A 21,171-nucleotide genomic window follows, 5' to 3' on the forward strand; every position below is an offset into this window, starting at 1 on the left:
TTTTTTAAAGTCGGGAAACTAGTGTAAAATATGTTGTGTAATATAAAATGGAAACTTATCAATCAAACAGGAAAAAAAGAAACAAGGATAGCTGGTTACTGTGCAAATAGCACAGAATGTTCCAACCATAGTCTTAAATATACAAAAAAAAATTTTTTTCAATTTTATCGTTTTTTCTGCGTGGTGTAAAAAAATTCTAAACGAAAAAATAAAATTTAGGCATATTTGATACTCATAGGAAAGCAACTGGAAATAGGCCAACTGGAAAGCAGTTTTTGTTGAAAAATGACGAGAAAAATGAAATCAAAAAATCATTAACAAAATTCTTTTTTGCAGAAAGAATTTTTGCAATAGTCAATTTTTTTGCGGAATTTTGTTGAATTATGAAGTTGAACGACGCTAAAAAAACTCCAAAAAGTAACTTAATTCGAATAAAGCAAAGTGTGAATGGCTTGAATTAAGCAGAAATAAGCATTTGCAAGCCTGCTTAGCTTCACCTTTTTAGCTTGAAATTAGACCAGAAATCAAAAATTTCAAACTGGTTTTTCTCGACTTAGAAATTTTTTTTCTAAGTTTTTTGAAGTCGTTTGAATCACGACTGAAATGATTTGAATATAATGTATCACTCGACCCATTCCGATGATTATTTGTGGTTGTTACCTGATTTTGGTTGGAAAACAAAAAAGGAAGAGAAAAAAAAACTAAAACACACCCGAATACAAAGTTCTTCGACATTTCTCAATTTTTGGTCGGAACAACAAGTCGAACGGTCTTGGTAGTGTGTTTTATCATCTATTGGAGCGCATCGTTTCCACTTATAGATGATTTGCAAATTCTAGGAAGCAGCTAGGATATGTGTCTCAGTTAGGTTTTCCAGCAATACTCCAGTCAGGATTTTTCTGCCAATACTTTATAAACACTATGTCAGCTGTTTAATTCGTGCAGTTGATTAAATCTTTATTTTTTTAAGCTTCAATGTTTATGTAATTTTGTTTGCAATTCTAAAGCTTCACTATGTCTTTTTCGCTTGTGTTTACGAGGTCAGCTTGGCTTTTGTAATTTTCATTGGTTATATGAATTACTGGGATACCAATGCAATGGTAGTAAACTTCGTTTACATCATATGACGAGTTTTGCTATGGTCGAAAATGTGAAAAGGGAAAGGACGCATTAATGATATTACGAAAAACTGTTCCGTTACCGTACTTAGTCTTATTGCCGTGCATTAACGTATTTAGTTTTAATATGGTTTTTTGTGATATAGAAGGTTTATTGTTTGGGTTTGCGTCAGTGCTGACGATTCTAATGTTTTTAATGTAATTAATTAACCGTTTTGTTTCATGATTTTTTTAAAACATGTTTAACAGAATTCTTAGAAACTTTTTTTTAGAAATAATCACTTTGGCTGTCATCGGTTTTGTACTCAATGAATAACACCAATTCTCCGGTAAATGAGGAACAACCGTCAAAACAATCAATTTATTTATTTCTCATTATACCACACTGTTTCATTTTCATCTTTGTGCGTTTTATCTAACCCTGTCAATTCGAGAAACGGGGCTCTCTTCAATGTTTCCTTTTTGCATAATCCTTCTTCAATTTCCCCCCAAATATTGTGTTCATGACATGTTATTGCACGTATTGCGCTTCTAAACACATTGCAAAATGTGAAGGTAGTGATGGTGATGCTAAATTTTTAACAAAGGTTTTTTTGTTACTGAAGGGGTCACATGGCATTCCGTCGGCAGCAGCAAGAAGTCTTCCGATGCTGAACCGTAGTCAGTCGAACGCCAAGCAGTCCCCACATCATAAGACTTCGCTGCCCTCGAGAACCAGGCCGACACCTCACCAAGTGGCATCACCCCGCACTAGTACCACTACCGGCTCCAGCAGTCCTCGCAAAGCGGCATCGGCTTCACTCTTCACATCGTCCCCTCAGAATGAAACGATTGTAGAAGACTCAGAAACTTAATCTGATAATTAGTCAAAATATTTTGCTGGCTAGCTGTGTTTGGTCCAAAATTTGTTGAGTTAATTTTAGTTATAAGTTAAATTTTTATTTTCTACTTAGTTTTTGAAGAGGATGAAAACGCGTGTTCCTGCTCCGCTGGTTACAGGACCTAGTCATTGCTCAATTGTTTGCGTGGTTTATTCATTACTCTTGCGATCAGCGAGTGTTGCAACTGTGTACAGGACTTGTTTCTAAAATAGCGTAAGCAAGTGTTTTGTTATCGGGATTTAGACTTTTTCCGATCAATAACTCTGTCTAATTTTAAATTTCTCCCCTTTTCTGCTTTCATAAATTGTATGGTATCCTCCTTAGCACATTTAAGTATATTTGGCGATTTTTTCAAACTGATTTTTCAACTGCAAAAGAACGAAGTCACTTTTCGCTGATACAGGTTTTGATAATTTTTTGTTTGTATAAGTCGATGAACGTAGTGAAGACTCTGATATAGGTCTTGGTGATTTTTCTTTCCGTTTTTTTTCCCGGAAGAAGTTTTAAAATGCTCTAATGACTACAGAAGGGCTGCAGAGTTTACTAAAGTTGACCATTCAAACATCTTCATGTGTTTATGAATGTACTTAACTATATGCGCACTATTTGAGTTCAGTTCAAGTTCGTTTGCTAAAAGGTAGGCAAAATGTGCTCGCCAAGTATGAAAGTGGAATTGTAGCATAAAAATATGAAAGACTTCTGGCTTCAAAAGTGGTATTTAATTTTCAGTTTTCCTATCGAAAAAATAAGTTTTTCATATATCTATTTTTCTCAAATTGGGTTAGTTCTAAGTAAAAAGGTCCTATCATAAACAGTTCTTGAAGTTTAAAGAGCTTTAATCTGGTAGTTTTTTTGGAACTCGAAAGTTGAATATTGTTCAAAAGTTTTCTATCCTTTTTGTTCCGACTTTCGAAGAAAGTGAGGAACATATATGCCCAGGGTGATTTTTTTTATTCAGACCAATTTTAGGAAAGTTGACTGCGTATGGGCATCGATCCGGAAATCTTGTGATTGCCAAGCGGGTATACTTGCACTTGACTTAAGTGTGGTTTCGCTGTTGGAATAGTACTTTGATTGTTTGTTTCAATACGCAAATCATTCCAGCGTGGCAAATTATCCGCACTCATAATCGTTCCAAATTGAAATGAGGCAAAGCTAATTGGTCTTATTATCTCCATAAACGACTAAACACTTTGATATTATCAGCCAAAAATTTGTAGTTTGTGAATATTTCATGTACCAAAAACGATTCCAGACCAATTAAGGGGTAGTCGGAACTTTCAAGGCTTTACCCTGATACGAGCAGTCTTGTTTTTTTATTCTTTTGAGTTACACTTTCCAAACAATTTTTTCAATGTTGGCTTGCATGTAGTCTGTTCATTTTTTGTAAGCTCAAATGCCGCACAGAGTTACAACGATTTGGAAACTTTTTGTTCAATGCGGCACTTAAGCTAGCAAAAAATGAACCGACTACATGCATTTGGTTTTATTTTTACTTATCACGTTTTGCAAGTATCCTATGTGCTTCAAAAAAATAACAGATTTCTTACCGTCTGGTTGTTTCGTATCGGCGTACTTAATTTGCTGTTTTTCAAATCTTCACTGCAACGATTGAATAAAAGTTGTTACTTTTCCATTAAAGAAAAAGCATCAAATCTTCCATGCACGCAAAAGTTTTTTCCATGGAGTTTTTGTTACATTTTTTGCATTATATTTGTTTCACGTGTAACTTTGATTTTGTTCGTCCTGATTGTCCTAAAATTAAATTGTATGCTTGTGACATGTTAATTTGGTTTGACTTCGAAGCGGTCGATAAAAAATGGTCTGAATTGAAATTCGCTATGTTCAAAAAAGTAGGTTGTCACATTTTCAACACATGCTTTGCGTACATCAGTGTTATTGAAAAAGCAAAAATTGTAGAATGGTTTTCAGTAAATTTACGTTGGGTCGGTATATTCGAAAATCGCTACTTTTGGAGGAAGCCGTTTTCGCTTATATAGATCTTGATGCTTTTGGTCGTTTTTTCAGGAATTTCACTTTTAGTGGGTTGACTTTCTTTATGATTTTTTTTTCAAAATTCACCTCATTTCCCTAGTTGAATCAAGGCCAAATTTACTATCAAACAGCAAAAATAAGAAGTTTTGTCAAAGTGAAACAGTTTTTAGAAATTTTTTTTTAATATGTGATGCAGTGATCCAAGGATCACTGCATCACATATAAAAAAAATTTTCTGAAAATCGACTCACTTTGACAAAATTTCTTACTTTTGCTGTTTGATAGTAAATTTGGCCTTGATTCAACTAAAGAAATGAGGTGAATTTTTTAAAAAACCATAGAAAGAAAGTCAATCATAGAAAGAAAAAATCATTTAAAAAATCATAGAAGTTTTGTTGGAATGTAAGAAAAGTTTTTATTTAAACTTTCACTGTGCTTTTCTATTGTCTCGAGTTCAGATAGAAGAAAATAGTTATTTTGAAATTTTTTTCGACTTTCATTTAATTCTGTTTTTTCATTTGCTTTCAAAGCTTTGGTTTTTTGACATTGTTTTGCGTTTCAGTCGCTTTTTTTGGTTTCTGATTAGTCGTTCTTTAATTAGTTTTTATCGATTGGGGCGTTTTCATTAATCGAAAATTGAAAATGTTCGTTCGAAACTTTTCAATTCAATTTTTTTTTGGAAGTTTTACTCTTTTTCATGTCTGCTTCCGAAGGCCTGATTTATTTTAATAAAACGCAAAATTATATCTGTTTCGTTTATTTGACCTATTAGTTATTGATATCGAAAAACTAAATTTACGTTTTGTGTTCTCTCAGAAATAACCTATAGAGAGAATCCCGAAAGAAATTAGACGAAAAAATTGTTTCTTACAAAGATGAATTTGGTCTGAACATTCTGTACTGTTTACACAAGATTTTATCGTACAAGCGAAGTTTGTATTTTATCGAGATTTTTTTAGCGTTGTCATAATGTATTGAAACTCTTGGCATGGTGAACGAATCAACTATAGTGCAAAAATTTATTCGACAATCCGTGCATTGTAACATCGATAATTTAGCCATAATAACTTTAAAAAAAACTTTTAAAGTAAAGTAGATCATTTTAAATGTGGTGAGGGGAAATGGACTCGAGCGTATACTGCAAATCAACTATTGGGACTTTTAACAGATTTAAGAATAAGCTATTTTTTGGTCAAAATGCAAATTAGCGGATAATTTCGATATTTCAAAACTAAAAGAAAGAATTCGATTTCCGATTTGGACAGTTTTTCAGTACTGAATATTTACAGCACCATTCAATGGTTTCATGTTTTTTTTTGCCACTGCTTGCTGGTTTTTGCTTCGGCCCTTTTTTTTATGTACTTCCCAGAAAAATGCGTTGATTTTTCCAGTTATTTCATTGTAGTCAGAAAAATTTCAACGTAGTAAATGGATAACTATTATGAATAACCTCGCGGAATTTTAAATTGTTTTTCCGACAAATCGCAACGGAAAATTTATTTGAGAAAACTTCAAACTTAGAACGATGCTTTTTGGGTGATGCATTACAATAGGTGGTAGATTCAAGTTAAATAGTTGGATCGCTCTTTCTTATACTTCGATAAGTATTTGCAATTTATTTCAAAGCTAAATTTGAAAGCGCGAAGCGTAAAAATTAAGTTTTCAAATAGTATTCTATCTGGAAGAATACTGTATTTACAAAATCTTAGTAGCATATATACAAAAAGCTGAAAATCCAAATGAATATATAATCATTATAGTTCTCAAGGTTAATAGATGCACTTCCTCAATAGTTCTCAAAATTGCCAGCTATTGTAATATTGCTCCTCTTTTTGTTAAATAGGGTGAATTTCAATGTGCAATTCGAACAAAAAAGGGCTTTTTTGCAAAGTTTTTAAGTGCGGCAGCAAAAATTGCACTTGCGAAGCGAGTGTATTAGTACGAACCTTTTTTTCAACCTAAGTCGCAAATATCGGTGCCACTTTTGGGGCAACTTTACAGCTTTTTGATATCATGTGCTTTGAAATTCGAAGTAATAAGTTAACACAGTTGATGCATTTTAAACCCATCAAATTAACCGAAAAAACTGATTTGTTTCAAACAACATGAAAATAATGAAAACTCAATTTCAGAAATTTTCCAACTCGATATATCTTGAAATTTTTTGAAATGCATATTTGTATTTGGTGCCACTTTTTCTGAATCGAATTGGCAAGTTTTTACTATATGTAGCTGCTTTGTTCGTGACTATTGTTGGTCGTTTGTTAAGCTTGCTTGCTGAGTGGAAAGTGCGTGAGACTCAAAATATCTTGATTGCAGTCAGTTGCAGATTCGAATCCTACACGTATTCGAGTTTTTGCTAATTGGAGGCTTATTTCTACTTTTTCTTTTTTCACTTGATAGAGCTGCTTTTTGGTCGTGTTATCACAAGTGTTTGCAAAGCGCAGCTTCGCCTCTGTGTTTGAAATTGAACATCTTTTCATTTCAGTTGTAATGTTGAAGTTTTACATGTAAAAAACACTGATCAATTTAAATACTTTCTTAAATTAAAGATGGAGTTACATGACATAATACATAACAAAATGATGACAAAATATAAAATGATGACAAAATTAGATTAAAACTGGAGCTCCTTTGGTTGTTCCCAGGTGAATTCAGGTCTTCCAAAGTGGCCATAACGTGCTGTCTTCTTGAATATGGGGTTCTTTAGCTTCAGCTCCCGAACGATCACTCCTGGTCGCAGGTCAAAATTTTTCTTCACTATGCTCGTCAATTCTTCGTCAGACTTCACTCCTGTGTGGTAACTGTTTACAAACAAAGAGAGTGGCTCCGCAATTCCGATGGCGTATGAGATTTGCACCAGCGCTCGTCGGCATAACTTGGCTTTCACCAGTGATTTGGCCACCCAACGAGCAGCATATGCAGCACTTCGATCCACTTTTGTGAAATCTTTTCCCGAAAAAGCCCCGCCCCCGTGGGCACCCCAACCGCCGTAAGTGTCCACAATGATTTTCCGTCCAGTAACGCCTGCGTCCCCTTGAGGTCCACCGATGACGAACCTGCCCGAAGGATTCAGATGGTAGATGGTGTCTTTGTCCAAGAGATAAGAAGGGATCACTTTTTTGATGATCTTTTCCATGAGATCACTTTTGATCTGTTCCATGGAGACCTGCTCGTCGTGTTGCGTGGAAATGACAATAGTGTGAACTCGTACTGGCACGGGGCAACCGCTTGAGTCTTCCTCGTACTCCACCGTCACTTGCGTCTTCGAGTCTGGTCTCGCCCACTCGATTTCACCCGACTTCCTGCCTTCGGCCAATCGCCTAAAACCAAAATCAAAACTGCGATACAACTAAGAATTTGCATTGAGCCATGCAAATCTCAAATATAATTTGAAAATTAATTGAGAACACTCATCAAAAATGTTAATTGAAACCAGCAGCGTGCTGATAGGAAGAAAAGGCGACCGTTCCCCCCCCCTCAATTCTGGTTGCCAAACTTTTCCAAAGGTTCCCCCCTTTGATTGCTGACCACCAGCATTATTTATAAAAACGACTAAATTTCTAAAGATTTTTAACGGAAAGCTGGGAAAATAAAATCAAATAAGTTAACCTAAACCCCCAAATAAGTCGACCTAAAATCAAATAAGTCGACCTAAATTTTTTTGTGCATTCACTGATTGAAACTAAATTCAGTCTAGCTTGTAATGCTATTCCAAATGAAGTTTCAAATAAAACAAAGTTTTTGAGGACAATGGTCACTATGGTCAGAGTTCAATGTGCCTTAAACTGCCATACGAGAGGTGCAATTTGCAAGCTAATTTTCTAATGAATTTGAGAAAGTTTTCAAAATCTCCAGATGAATGCTCGTTAAAATGACGGGTTTTTGGTCAGGGAGTTTTGAGCTACTTTTTGTCGAATGCAATAAGAGCGTTCATAGCAGTTTGATTCTTTGGTCGAAATCGGGAGAAAGTTGCCGTTGAGTTCAACTTTCAATTAACCTGAATTAAAAAAGAATATGTAGTCTGCCATCAAACTAAAAAGTCTCGGTGAACTTAATAACTCTCGAACTGTTTTTCCAACTCTACTTGCATTCTTACTGAATGGTTATTTTATTGCTCTCGTGCCGGATAAAAGCGCAGCCGAGCAAGCTTACCCTACATGCCAATGCGTTATAACGAATTGTCGCTTGTTATGAAAGAATTTTTAATTGTTATTGGTGGCAGGACAAACTATCAAATCCAAACCATCCTATGCTATTCTTCCTTATGCCATTCTAACCTACATACCAATCTACCCTATACAAACTACCATAGACTAATCTGCCCTACATACCAATCTACTCTGTGTCGATTTGCCGCATTATTAATTTAAAACTTCGCAGTGCTGATTAGAATGGGATTATTAACAGCCGGGGTTACTTCATATGAGTTTGAGTTTTCAGACTCAAACTGAGTTTTGCACTTAGGCAAAATGCTCAAAAAAGTAAAACGCATATTAGATATCAAACTCTGAAATTGGTCTTAATTAACAGGTTTAAATCTCTGATTTTTACGACGAACAAAATAAAACAACAATTAATTTATGATATCAATTTTCCTAGAAATTGCTACTACTAAAATGAGTCATTTTTCTTGGGGTCTATTTCAACAGAATAAAAAAACACAAGTAATCATTGACCACGAATTTAACAAGAAACAGGAAACAAATAAAGGAAAAGTTCACTGGAAGTATTCGAGGTAGAGTGCCATAAAGGCTAAACCACTGCACTAACCCGAGATAACGATATCATTTCCCCTAGAATTAAACACACCCACGATGTATTTCCTGGTTCTTCAGCTTCAACGCTTCTCTTGAAGGAAACAAAACAGGGCACAAAAATTAGGTAAGTACCCCTCAAAAACAGTTTTTGTGAAATGCTTGCCAACTGTGTCCGAAGAAAAAGCCGTTCAGTAAGCTCTCCATTGTCGTTCGGCGATCAATCTGGCCTTCAATTAAAAATGAGAGGCGCACATTGTTTCCACAGACATTTGAGGTTCCAAAGCAAAACGAGGATATTTGCGTCTTAGATAGCGGGATTGAAGATCCCGAAATTATGCTAATTTTTGGAGATTGCGAAAATATCCAGAATCGGATTTTACCTCAAGATGTTTGGCTGTGCGACGAAACATTCAAAGCTTACCCCATTCAGCTTTATCAACTTTACACCATCCACATTCAGCTCGCCGGCTTCCTGCTTTTATGCAGTGACGCCAAACAAAAAAAGTATGCAAACAAAAAGCTACCGAAGGGCTTATTAGCCATCAAAAAAAACATCAAGCCTCACGACCTTGAAAGTGAAGAACCTGAGCTTTGCTTGAAGGCTGTTATTTTCTTTCATGTCAAGCGTTCATCTGGGAAAAAATGAAGTGGGACCAAAATGACTATGAAACTAATCGCGAGCTCTATATGTGTTGTTGAGGTAACCTCAGAATTCCAACGCAACTATATCAACGGCGAAAACATCAGACGGCATTCTCACAGCCTTCTTTTCCATTAAAATTTTGGAAGCGTTTCGAAGAACCGTTTGCTGGATTAATCAAGACAACAATTGCCATAGAAGGGTGGCATCTTGGCGTTGCTGCTCTCCTTAATGGAAACATTTCATCTATTCAATTTTTTTTCTGGGACAAATCAAACTGGACGCTGCAAATCAAAAACTCAATATAATGAAAGCAATGGAGTAAGCACCAATCTCAGAGGCAAGAATTACAGCAAATTGAATGAGAAAACGAGAAATTTAGAATAACATTTTATCAATGCTGAGCTGCTAAGGTTACACTGGAAAAAGTCCACAATAAAATCGAGCTGATTCTCATGGCCGGTTCAAAAAAGAGAACTTTGAACAAAATCAAACTTTTTGACTTGCTCAGCTCCACAAAAAATGTTTGAAGCTTTTTCTCATTTTTTCAATGGATTCAAGAAAGTTCTCGGATCCTATGAAAATTTTCATGACGAAGATAACAAACACTATCAAAGCAAATTAACTGTTCAGCGAACTTACATTTTCAAACCTCAAGGAAATAACAAATTTAACTACACTAAAAAGAAGCTATGACGTTTTTTCATCATATAGCTTTTTTATAATATAACAACTATTTGAACTTTTACATTAGTAAAGCGAGATTAAACAGGCGCTTCTGCAATTTCTCTACGTAGGCATGTTTTGTATTTCCATCGGGTACATTTTAATGAACAAAGTACCCCACAATCAAAAAAGCCAAAGTCGAAATTAAAAACGAGCGGAAAAGCAACCAAAAATACCCAATTGAAACTGAATTCATAAAACTAATTACTTTTTTTAAAGTGCATAATGTCAGTGGCTGCTTTCTTTTTTTTTAATATGCAAGAGACATTTGTTATACATACAATAACATTTTCAGCGGAGATTAATTTAGTTTGCATTGAAGTCTTTCATAAAAATTTAATGACGCAATTTCCTAGATTAGAAAACGTACTGACAATGTTTTCTTTTTCTAAGGTGAATGTTTGCTTTAAGGATACAGCATTTTTTTACCATACGCACTGGCAAAAAGTTAGGATTCAGACAATATTCTGCGCAAAATCAATTTACTCATAGAATTTTTCTATCATCTCAACTGTTCATTCTTTATCGCCTAGCAGAAGATAACCCAAAATGTTTTTATATTTTTTCTGGACATTGGAAAACTGCTCATTTTGAATTTTTCGAGTAGAAACTTCAAAGTTTATATGGCATAATTTGTGAGATACAGATTATTATAACTTTTTTGCTATTTGTGAACCATTTTTCTCTTCTTTTTTATTCAAATAAGGAAAAAGATTTAAATTTTACCGCCCCCACCTCAACTGTGGTTTTTACCAAATTTAACTTACGTTGACATAGCACGATTATTGTGAAATGCATGGTATGACTACTCAATTCCACACACATTTAGTTAGCATCAGCGACCTTGTGAATTTAATGGTTCGCTTATAAAATATTTTTATTGGTGCAAGAGCCGAAAATAGCTCCTGAATTTATTTTCTCATGTAATTATACAGGAAACGCAGCGTTTTTGCTCTCATCCATTTTAATTGGCATATATTCAAAAACTTAGCCTCTTTTACCTGAAGTTTTTATCATTTCTTTCGAGCAACCCGCACCGAGCGTCCATGGATTCTAATCGATTATAATGGATTCCTGAGAAAAAAAAATCCTTTAAAATCCATAAAAGATGTAAAATTCAGGCCACGAAATTGATTATCTTGCCATTATAATCAATTACCTTTGAAAAAAAACCATTATAATCGATTATAATCCATTATTTTTGGCACTTAACTTGATTTTTTGCGCCAAGATCAGGCGCGGATCTAGGAATTTCTCGAGGGGGGGGGGGGGTTTCGGATTTTCAAAAAAAAATTTGAAAATTTTGTCGGCCTTTTTTTAGGTCGACCAAAATGATTTTCTGAGAACTCCCAAACCACTTTAAAGACCCTAATTTGACCTAACTTTCTGCGTTACAGGCTAATTTTTGAAAAAAGGCCAAAAAAAGGCATTTTTAGGCACTTTTTTTTTGAAAAATTTCGACCAAAAAATTGCGTTTTTTCGGCGCGCGCTCCCCCCTGAAAAATAGTATAGATTAGCGCCGAAAGCGCCACTAGAAAAATTTTAAGGTCACTCAGCCAAAAATGGATATCTCAAAATAGTAAAAAGGGAGGACCCTTTGGGTCGGCAGGGGTCAAACCTCTGAGAGAAGGCGTCCGCCCCCCCCCCCCTAAATCCGCTAGTGGCCAAGATAGTTCATTATAAGCGATTAAATTTGAAATAAAAATTCATTACAACCCATTACAATTGAATTTAATCCGTTGAATTTTTAGAACTAATTTCGATGTTTTTGCGGAATTTTTTTCAAATTTTGCAAGAAATTTGCAAAATATCTGCCTTGTCTCATACTAAATCCGATGTCTCGACGTCCCCCCCTAAAGTTTTTTCTAAATCCCCCAACCAAAGAGAAGGGAGGGGGTAAACTGGGGGGGGGGGGGTAGTAAACTGGGGGAGCCTGTCAATCATTAACACCCCTCCCCAAATTTTACCAATAAATAATCCCGCCATGTTCAATCATAAGGGAGGGGGCAAATGGCGGTTGTGGTAAGAGGAAATTGGAAATTGTATGGAAAGCATTTTTTTTTCAAAAAGAAATATTGTAAATCAGTTTTTTTTTCTCACCAGTCTGTTCAATTGTTCTCAAAAAGCCGCAGAAATGGTTTAATTTTTTTTTCTATTGTTTTTCGAAAATGTATGAAAATTGTATGACAAGCATTTTATCCATGCACTTGATGTATGGATTTGTATGGTAATGATTTTTGTTGCATGGAATTGCATGATAAGTATTTTTGATGTATGGAGGTCAACCCGGGTTTTTAATGCGGGATTGCATTGGCATGATGTTAAATACCTAGAATAATGTTTTAATTCAATTTTCCGTAGTAATACGGTTAATTTTGAATCTAGCTTATACTCAAAGTTAGCTTATGAAAAATCCATACTTCCTCTCCCCTAATTCGATTTGGGGAGGGGATTGAACGGTTGATCGGTAATATTGTAGATTGTCATAATAAAGAGCATATTATGACAATATAATCGATTATGTTCCATGGGCGCTCGGTGCGGGAAGCTTGTTCATAAACACGCTGTTTCTTTTCCTTTAAAGGAAATTGTCAATCAATTTATTTTTTTTTCATTCAGACATGCGCGGTTTTGCGACGGAAATATCAGATAGTGTTTGACTTCGAGCATGATATTAATTTCCGAAGGGAAATTAGGGGTTTTGAACTGAATTTCTTTCTGCTCAATCAATTCCATGATACAAAAGACCTCATCCCGATTGATTCATCAATTAGATCGAATCGAGTTCTGACATTTCAACCGATTGTGTGGTTTTTGTAATTTTAATGAATGACTTTCCTAGACAAATACACTTTAATGATTGAAAAATACAACTGATGGACCATAAAAGCTTTTCGTCTAGAATTGAAATGCCATTCAAATTCATTCGTGAGCGTTCATTTACAAGTGCAATGCATTTTTCTCAACACTTCCCTCAGGCTTTAAAATTAAATATATTGATTTAGATTTGGGTTTTTCGTTCAGCCAGGATATTTTACATCACAATTGACTTGAAGCGTTGAGTATATAGATATTTTGTATAATGGCGAAGTAATAAATAATGGCTAAGTATCAAAGGTTATAAAGAACTGAAACAGTCGTTACTGAACGTAAACTCTGTAAAAAAGGTTTTAAAAAATTACAAGACTGCTCGTATCAGGGCGAAGCCCTGTAGGCTCCGACTGCCTTTTAAGGTCTATGAAGCAGTAATAACATGAAAAAATTTTAAAAAGAAAAAAATGAAAAAAAATGTAAGAAAAACTGTAAAATTGAAAGAAAATAATTGAAAATTCATAATTGTACGTAATATTAATGATAATTTTCAAGGTCTAACATTTTTTTACCCCAGATCTTTTAAAAAGAGCGGATATTGAATCGGGCAGCTTAACGCCCCTTTATTTACAAAATTGGCCATAGTTTCAGAAATATTACTATGTTTTTTTTTGAATAGTCAGACGACCTCTTATGTCAAAAGACAACGCCTTTGCATCCGAAAGAACATACATTCAGATCACCCCCTCCCTCACCAATAGGTAGTCACTTTTATATGCATATGGTCATGCGTTTGAGCTTATAGACTAACAAGGCTGCTCGTATCAAGGCTGCTCGTATCAGGCTGCTCGTACAAGGCTACTCGTATCAAAGCTGACTATTAAGATTTATGGAGCAGTAATAACATTAAAAAAATAAACGTAATAAAATAAAATGAAATTTTTTTTTCTAAAAACTGAAATTTTTTTATGAAAGTCATCCCCCCACACGCCATATAAATTACAAAGTGAGAAATTTCGCTTCTAGTAACGAGTCAATTTTGGCAAATAAGCTTCCTTCAACCAAATTGGAACAATTTCTAAGATGGATTAAATCTACGCTTACGCGTTAATAGCACGAAATATATCGGGCGTAATTGTGACAAATTGGCCAAAATGCCAACATTTAAACCCCTATATAACTTTACGAAAAATGATCACAGGTAAAATATCTTTCAAATTTAAGCTTAGGACAACACTAACTTTCAAATGACATAAAAAAATTTCAAAAAAAAGCTATTAAAAAAGTCGGAACTTGTCAGAAGAAAAACCCACCCCGAGCACAAATATTCCGTTACTTTCGTATCGAAAGTCCGAACAATAAAATTTTCACTGTTGCGTTCGAATTGTGAAACTGTTTTCCAAGCCGGCATATTGTATCTACTATTACATTAATCGTATCAACTACTATTTCTCATTGTTCCGACTTTTGTAACGAAACTAACGGAATATTTGTGGTCGGGGTGGGTTTTTTCTTCAGACAAGTTCCGACTTTTTAACTTGCCATTTTTGACGAACTTTTTTTATATCATTCAAAATTTAGTGTTATCCTGAGCTTAAGTTCGAAAATGTATTTCGCCTGTGATCAATTTTCGTAAAGTTATGGGGTTTAAAGATTGGCATTTTGGACAAAATGGGACAATTAACGCGCTATATATTTCGTGCCAATAACTCGTAAGCGGAAGATTTCATCCGGCTTTGAAATTGTTCCACTTTAGTTCAAAGAAGCTTCATTGCCATAATTGGTTAGTTAAAATGAGCAAAATCTATCAGCTTCTAATTTATATGGTGTATGAGGGGATAATTTTCACAAAAAATCTCAATTTTTTTAAATTTTTTTTTGTTATTTATTTTAATTTTTTCATATTTTTGTCACTCCATAGACCTTAAAAGGCAGTCGTAACTTTCAGGGCTTCGCAGTGATACAAGCAGTCTTGTTTTTAGTAATTTTGACGCATATGCCTCTATTTGTTATCTACATAGGTCAATTGAAAAATTTAGAAGATCTTTAAATTTTATAAGAGTGATTTCAGAAAAATTGTTGTTGTTCCGACTTTCGATACGAAAGTAACGGAATATTTGTGCTCGTGGTGGAATTTTTTTCTTCTGACAACTTTGACTTTTCAACTAGCCATTTTTTCGGAATATTTTTTATATCATTCAAAAGGTTATGTTGTCCTGAGCTTAAATTTGAAAAAAATTCACCTGTGATCTTTTTTTATAACCTGCTGGTGGTTTAAAGATTACCATTTTGGCCAATTTGGGCAATTAACACGCGATAGAATTCGCGCTATTAACGAGTAAGCGGAGATTTAATCCGTTTTAGAAATCCTTCCGAAGTGGTTGAAAGAAGCTTTTTTGCCATTATTGCTTGCAAGGTGTGAAATCTATGCTTTTGTACCTAATATGGCGTGTGGGGATGATTTTTATATTAAAAAACTTCAAGTTTTAGAAAAAAGTTTCATTTTACTTTATTACATTTATTTTTTTAAGGTTATTACTGCTCATAAACCTTAAAAGCCAATCGGAACATTCAGGGCTTCGCCCTGATACGAGCAGTCTTTTTTTGATTTTTGTGCTGTATTTCTTCATGCTGATTAGATGGCGCCAATCTTTACCAATAAGCTAATGCATAGAAATTCCGAAGCGGCCCACAAACTTCTTCAAGAAAATCCTAGATTTGTCCGTGTTGAGGAGGGAGGTTCTTAGGTCGACCAAATTGATGTTTTAAAAACCCCCGAAAACTTATGAAGACCTTTTCGACAACAAATTTCTGTGTCGCACAAAAACAGTCCAAAAATGACGTTGTAGGAATACACCTTTGGCGCCAATACACACTAAATTGGGGCTTAACTTCGCGCGCGCAAAAAAAAACAGTTTTTGGTCGACACTTTCCAAAAAAATCCATCACAGAAATTTGTGTGCCGCAAAATTAATCTTAAAAAAATTAAATTCGGAGTCATTCAATTGAACATTGATTTTAGGTTAATTAAAATTTTTTGACATTGTTTTTACATGTTGTAAAAATTTAAAAACATTATGTTCGATTGGTTCAGGTTTGTTGACCAAAAAGGATGTTGCCACAAATTTGATATTTACTGAATTGAATCGAATAACTAATGCATACGAGAAGGGAAATCTGAGCAACAAAAAGGAAGTGTTTCTGGCGCATGAAAATTAGACTCGGAGTCCATTTTAGGCAAAAAGGAAAAATGAAAATTACTATTTCAACATGAGCTGAACTTACTGTCCCAGTTTGTGTGCGAGGTCGATGGTTAATGGCATGCAAGACTCTGTCTCATCAGTCGCATATCCAAACATGATACCCTGATCACCTAAACAAAACATAAAAAATGACTTTATTGCTCTGCTCTGCAAGTAACTAAAGACATTAGTTTCAACGGATCAAATTAACAACCTCAACCCCGCCGCCCCTTCCGCCCTCTTCGAACAGACCAAGTTAAGATCCTACCCGCACCGGCGTTCATTTTAAACTGAACTTGCTAAGCGCTGCGAGTAAACTGCTCTATTCTGATTGGCTGGAAATTCGAACTCAGAACCAAGTTCACATCCTCCCGCTAAACGGCTTTGTTAACTTATGATGTTAACTTGGTTTGTTTCAACAATCTTATTTGTTTTAAAAACTTTTAAAAAATAAAGGAGAAAAAACTACCTTAAAAAGAAAAAAGAAGAAAAGAGTTTTCAATTTCTTTTTTGTTCTTTTTGTTTCTGAAATTTTGTGCTGTTTTCATAGGAAGAGCATAAAATGTTACTAAAAAGTCTGGGTTTGGAGGCGAAGACAGGTGTCCGCCGCCTTGTTCTATGTCCTCTAATGTTTACAGGTCATGAGTAACGTCAGACTATTGTCAAAACTGGCTCTTTTCTAGTATCTCGTCCTTTTTTGATTTACCAACTAAAATCGTCTATCTTTTTGTGCGGTTTTTTGCATCCTAGGAGTGATTCGGAATGATGTTTCTGATTTCTTTAAGACCCGAAGTTTTTTCTACAGGAACCAAAGGCCCGTGTCAATTTATAAGGATTCTTCTTGCATGCATGTACCCAAATTAGGTTTAGAATACTCCCTCTTTCGTATTCGTACCTGCCCCGTAATCCTCTTCGGCGCCGGCCTTGTGCACAGTGTCTGCAATCTCGGGACTCTGATTCTCGAGGGCGATGAGGACATTGCACGTCTTGTAGTCGAAGCCCTTTTTGCTGTCGTCATATCCAATTTCCTTGATCGTGTCTCGAATCACTTTCTGGTAGTCAATCACAGCGTCTGAAGTGATCTCACCCAACACCATCACCTGTCAATCATCATCAATCACATCTAGTCTCGGTCTTAGATTGACCAATGGGAACCCTATTCCAGAGACTCCTCCCCCAAAGAGAAAATGAATTTCCGCCACCATAAAGTACAATTTCCTAATTAATAGATTAGAATGCGTATCAATAACTTTTTAATTTTTTATTTCGAAAGCCGGTACCGGTTTTGGTCCACTGAGAATTGAGACTTCTAGATTTTTTTTTAAATTGTGAAGATTTTTCTGGTGAACATGCTCGACCGCCACTTCAGTAGTCGGAAAAAGCAAATCTGGTTATTAGGACCCTAAATGTTTCTTTAAAGGTAGGCTTGCAGAGTTTCTGAATCAATTTGATCTTACTTCATGAAAAATATCTCATATTTTTTCCGTAATTTAGGCTTCAAAGAAATCATTTGACTAAATAACGAGGTATTTGACTAACTTTCAGCATTTTCAAGTTCCTTTCAAGATTTTGTTGAATGAAGTCAAAAACTTTTTGGCTTGCGTTAGTTTTTTCGAATAGCAATGTGTATCATAAGGCAACGCTTTAACGAGATGAAAACTGATGAAGTTACGAGTAAATTAAACTAATTCTGAATTCTGAAAATATACTCTGCTGGACATAAAGAATTTTTTCTTCTTTTCTGGGAAAACATCATTGGAGAGGATAAAATTTAAGCCTGCTCCATAAGCAATAACATTTATACCGTTCATTTTGTTCTTGAAGTTCAACCTCAGTTTTTTTTCGATTGAATAATTTTATTTTTAATTTGCTCGATATGAAATAGCTGTCTTTAATTTTGCGGAAGGGAAAACAGTTTTTCCCCGAACGAACAAACATTTAATTTTGCTGGAGGAGGTTCAGTTGCTTCTTTTGATTAGGATAGTTCATTTGATAACATCTAGGCAAGCAAAGCATTAAAAAGAAGATGACAAAATTAACTTTCTTTTCTTCAAGTCATATCTAAAATGGGACCAAAATTTTAATCATTGTGAACTTAGCAACGGGGATGCTTTCAGCTATAAGATGATGTTGTTTGCTCATTTCAAACTTGAACTAATTTTCATCAAAAAAATCAAATTTCAAGCTAAAGGTCAGCTGAAAAAAAGACAAGGAAAATGATTCATCAAAATGGTACCAAAAATCACTTTTTATATTCTACTTCTAATAATTTCCTGGCAGTCTTTTTCCAGATACAACAAAAAATTTGAGCCGAAAAAAATGTTTTCAATTAAAAATTTTCTTTTATTTTTCTAATAAAATGCGCAAAAATGTAAAAAAGAAGTTATATTCTTTCGGCTCGAAAATATTGTTTTCGGCTCAAACTAATTTTGCCATAAGCACATGGGGACTGGACAAAAACAGCCCAAAATATAGATATTGTGAGCAATCCCCGGTTGTTTTCCATTAGAGCCCTATAAACTATAGCTCCCCCCCCCCCATATTAGAAAAATTTATATGCTACTTGTCCAACTATACAGGAATAGTTCAGCGATTAATCTTAAATGAATTGTGTAACTTGTTGTAATCTCAAGCCCCCCCCCCTATTGTGGAGAAAGATATTACAACAAGTTACACACACAATTCACATAAGTTGAATCGCTGAATTATTCCTGTATAGTTGGACGACAAGTAGCATATAAATTTGTCTCAAATGGTTAGGCTATAGTTTACCGGGCTCTAATGGAAAATAACCTGGGATTGCTCTCAAGATCTATAGTTTGCGCTGGTTTTTTTTCAGTTACGACTGTTGCTGAAGGCAAATTTGCTGAAAATATTTGAATGACGTTTTCTAATATAAATCAAGCTGAAACATGTGAGTGTAATCAAGTGGAAAAGTTATAGAGAATTTTTTTTTGGAAATTCCGTCAAAAATGGCTAGTCGAAATTTGTCGGAAGAGAAAAACCAAAAATTCTGTTTTTTTTTTCGTTTCGGAAGTCGGAACAATAATAGTTAGCTGCCCCTAAAATATTTTAAAATTAAATGCAACCAACCCCATCACTTCGCGCGTTTTGATAGACTTTTGTGCGAAAATTTCATCTCAGTTAAATCTTAGCTACTCACTTTTGTAAGTTTTTGCATTTTCCGGAAAACTCTACTGGCTTTCCTCTTTTACTAAATATAAAGGAACAAATTTGTTTTTAAAAGAGGATCGCTTTGGTTATCTGACATAAAAAATCGTCTTTCATAACGCTCATACTGCAGGCACAAAAGTACCCTCTGAACAGATGTTACGACAGTCTACAACTTACCATTCCTGTTTTGGTGGCTGTTTCACAGGCGACGCGTGCATTAGGATCCTTTTCCAGGTAAGCGTCCAGCACTGCGTCCGAGATCTGGTCGCAGATTTTATCCGGATGCCCCTCGCCGACAGACTCGCTTGAAAACAGGAATCTGTTGCCTCTGTGCTGCACAACAGGCGCCAGATTTGCATTGGCAGGTGACATGGTTTGTTGTGTTATTTCTGTGATGAGTTATCTATATATCTTGCGGCGGCCTTGAACGTGTACCTTGCTTCGTTTCTTCTGGCTTCTGAGATGTTAAGTTAGATTACTATTGCTAGAACTTGAACTCAATAAGTAGTAGTGCACGAGTTGTTAGTAGAGGCGTTTCTTAGGGAGTGTCTTGATCAGGTGATTTGATTCAAGTTTGAGAGGAGCTTGGGGCAAGTGACCGTGGTTTGATAGAATTGAGAAAATGGCATGTCCACTCAAACTTTTTCATTTATCTTTCATACTTGTTTGTCTTTTACAATATCTTATCAATTTACAACCTTCAAACATAGTTTGCTGCTCTTTCTACGCAAAGGATTTAGTTAAACGAATTTAAGTCTCTTTCCTATCACTTCGTGAACTAATTCGGGTGCTGTGCGTGAAAACACTTTTGCATCAAACTGTGTTGGTACGAAAGATGGCGTCGACCTTCAGATAGAAAAAGCAAATGGCCTCGCCTAGTCATTTAATAGTTAAGATAGTGGGGTTTAGATCAAATATTTTAGATGATAAATGGGGTCGATACATATATAGATTTAGCAAAGATGGTTATGTTGGGCAATACAGTTTTACAGCGTAGATTTACAGAATCTACTCTACAATAAGGTTGAGTGAGTTCATTTTCAAGCTCTCCGTCAGATATAGAAATTTAGTGCAAAGAAAGTTTTTGTGCCGGGCTATGTCAAACCGTTAAGTGTCTACAAAAGTTTTCATGTTTCTGAATGAAAGCTTCTGACAACAGTACAATAACGGCAGAGCTATTTCTATACATAGAGATAACTCAATATTTCACCAAACCAAAGCAAGTACAACAAGACCGCTCGTATCAGTGCGAAGCCCTGAATGTTCCGACTGCCTTTAATACATGGTCCAATTAAAACATGGTTTTACAGCTTAAAGATTTCCTTCTAATTGTCAGCTTTGAATGTAGAAATCAAAACATAGCCTCGGCTTGCGTTCTGTTTGTACAGTTTTAACATCGAACTTAAGCTCTTGTTTCTTTGCAGTCTGTCGATCTGGTCGAAACAAGATGTTTAGGACAAAAGATTGAGAAAAAAGTTGTTTGAGCAAAAAAATCTATCTGCCCAGTTGTAATATAGAAAATAAGCAACAAAAAATTGCTTGCCCTTAATATGTACAGTAGAGAAATGCAATTTAAACCCAGAAACTTTGATTGTCATCTATTAGTCCATTTAAAACATGGGACGCAAACAAAACAAGACGGCTCGTATCAGGACGAAGCCCTGAATGTTCCGACCGCCTTTTAAGGTTTATGGAGCAGCAGTAAAAACATAAAAAATTAAATGAAATAAAGTAAAATGAAAATTTTTTTTTAATGTGAAATTTTTTAATGAAAATCATCCCCCCACACGCCATATAAAGTACAAAAAGATAGATTTCGTTCCT

General features: G+C 35.1%; 2 protein-coding genes across 6 annotated transcripts in view; one reads left to right on the plus strand and one right to left on the minus strand.

The window, feature by feature from the left end:
• Window positions 1-2,066, plus strand: part of LOC134849598 (uncharacterized) — a 32,570-nt gene extending 30,504 nt beyond the window's left edge. For 4 of the 5 annotated variants that reach the window (XM_063866528.1, XM_063866526.1, XM_063866527.1 and 1 more), the window contains one exon: window positions 1,724-2,066. In XM_063866528.1, coding sequence (XP_063722598.1) covers window positions 1,724-1,972 — 249 coding nt within the window. In that variant the 3' untranslated portion in view covers window positions 1,973-2,066. The remainder of the gene's footprint in view (window positions 1-1,723) is intronic. The other variant, XM_063866530.1, reaches the window with a different exon arrangement.
• A 4,452-nt stretch (window positions 2,067-6,518) lies between these two features.
• On the minus strand, window positions 6,519-19,968 carry LOC134849666 (S-adenosylmethionine synthase-like). Its single transcript, XM_063866532.1, has 4 exons — window positions 19,525-19,968; window positions 17,069-17,273; window positions 16,217-16,304; window positions 6,519-7,317 (listed from the first exon to the last, which is right to left on the minus strand). The coding sequence occupies exons 1-4, from the start codon at window positions 19,717-19,719 to the stop codon at window positions 6,612-6,614; spliced, it is 1,194 nt and encodes a 397-aa protein (XP_063722602.1). The 5' UTR covers window positions 19,720-19,968; the 3' UTR covers window positions 6,519-6,611.
• Window positions 19,969-21,171: the final 1,203 nt, after the last annotated feature.

The sequence above is a fragment of the Symsagittifera roscoffensis genome, chromosome 1, assembly GCF_963678635.1.
Source record: "Symsagittifera roscoffensis chromosome 1, txSymRosc1.1, whole genome shotgun sequence".
Taxonomy (NCBI): domain Eukaryota; kingdom Metazoa; phylum Xenacoelomorpha; order Acoela; family Convolutidae; genus Symsagittifera; species Symsagittifera roscoffensis.

What these genes read in the sequence shown, in the direction of transcription:
- LOC134849666 (XM_063866532.1), bottom strand. Translation starts at nt 19,719, where the DNA reads ATGTCACCTGCCAATGCAAATCTGGCGCCTGTTGTGCAGCACAGAGGC. An exon ending in CAGCCACCAAAACAGGAATG is followed by an intron (nt 17,274 to 19,524) that starts GTAAGTTGTAGA and finishes GATGATTGACAG; the next exon opens with GTGATGGTGTTGGGTGAGAT. An exon ending in CTCGCACACAAACTGGGACA is followed by an intron (nt 7,318 to 16,216) that starts GTAAGTTCAGCT and finishes TTTTGGTTTTAG; the next exon opens with GCGATTGGCCGAAGGCAGGA.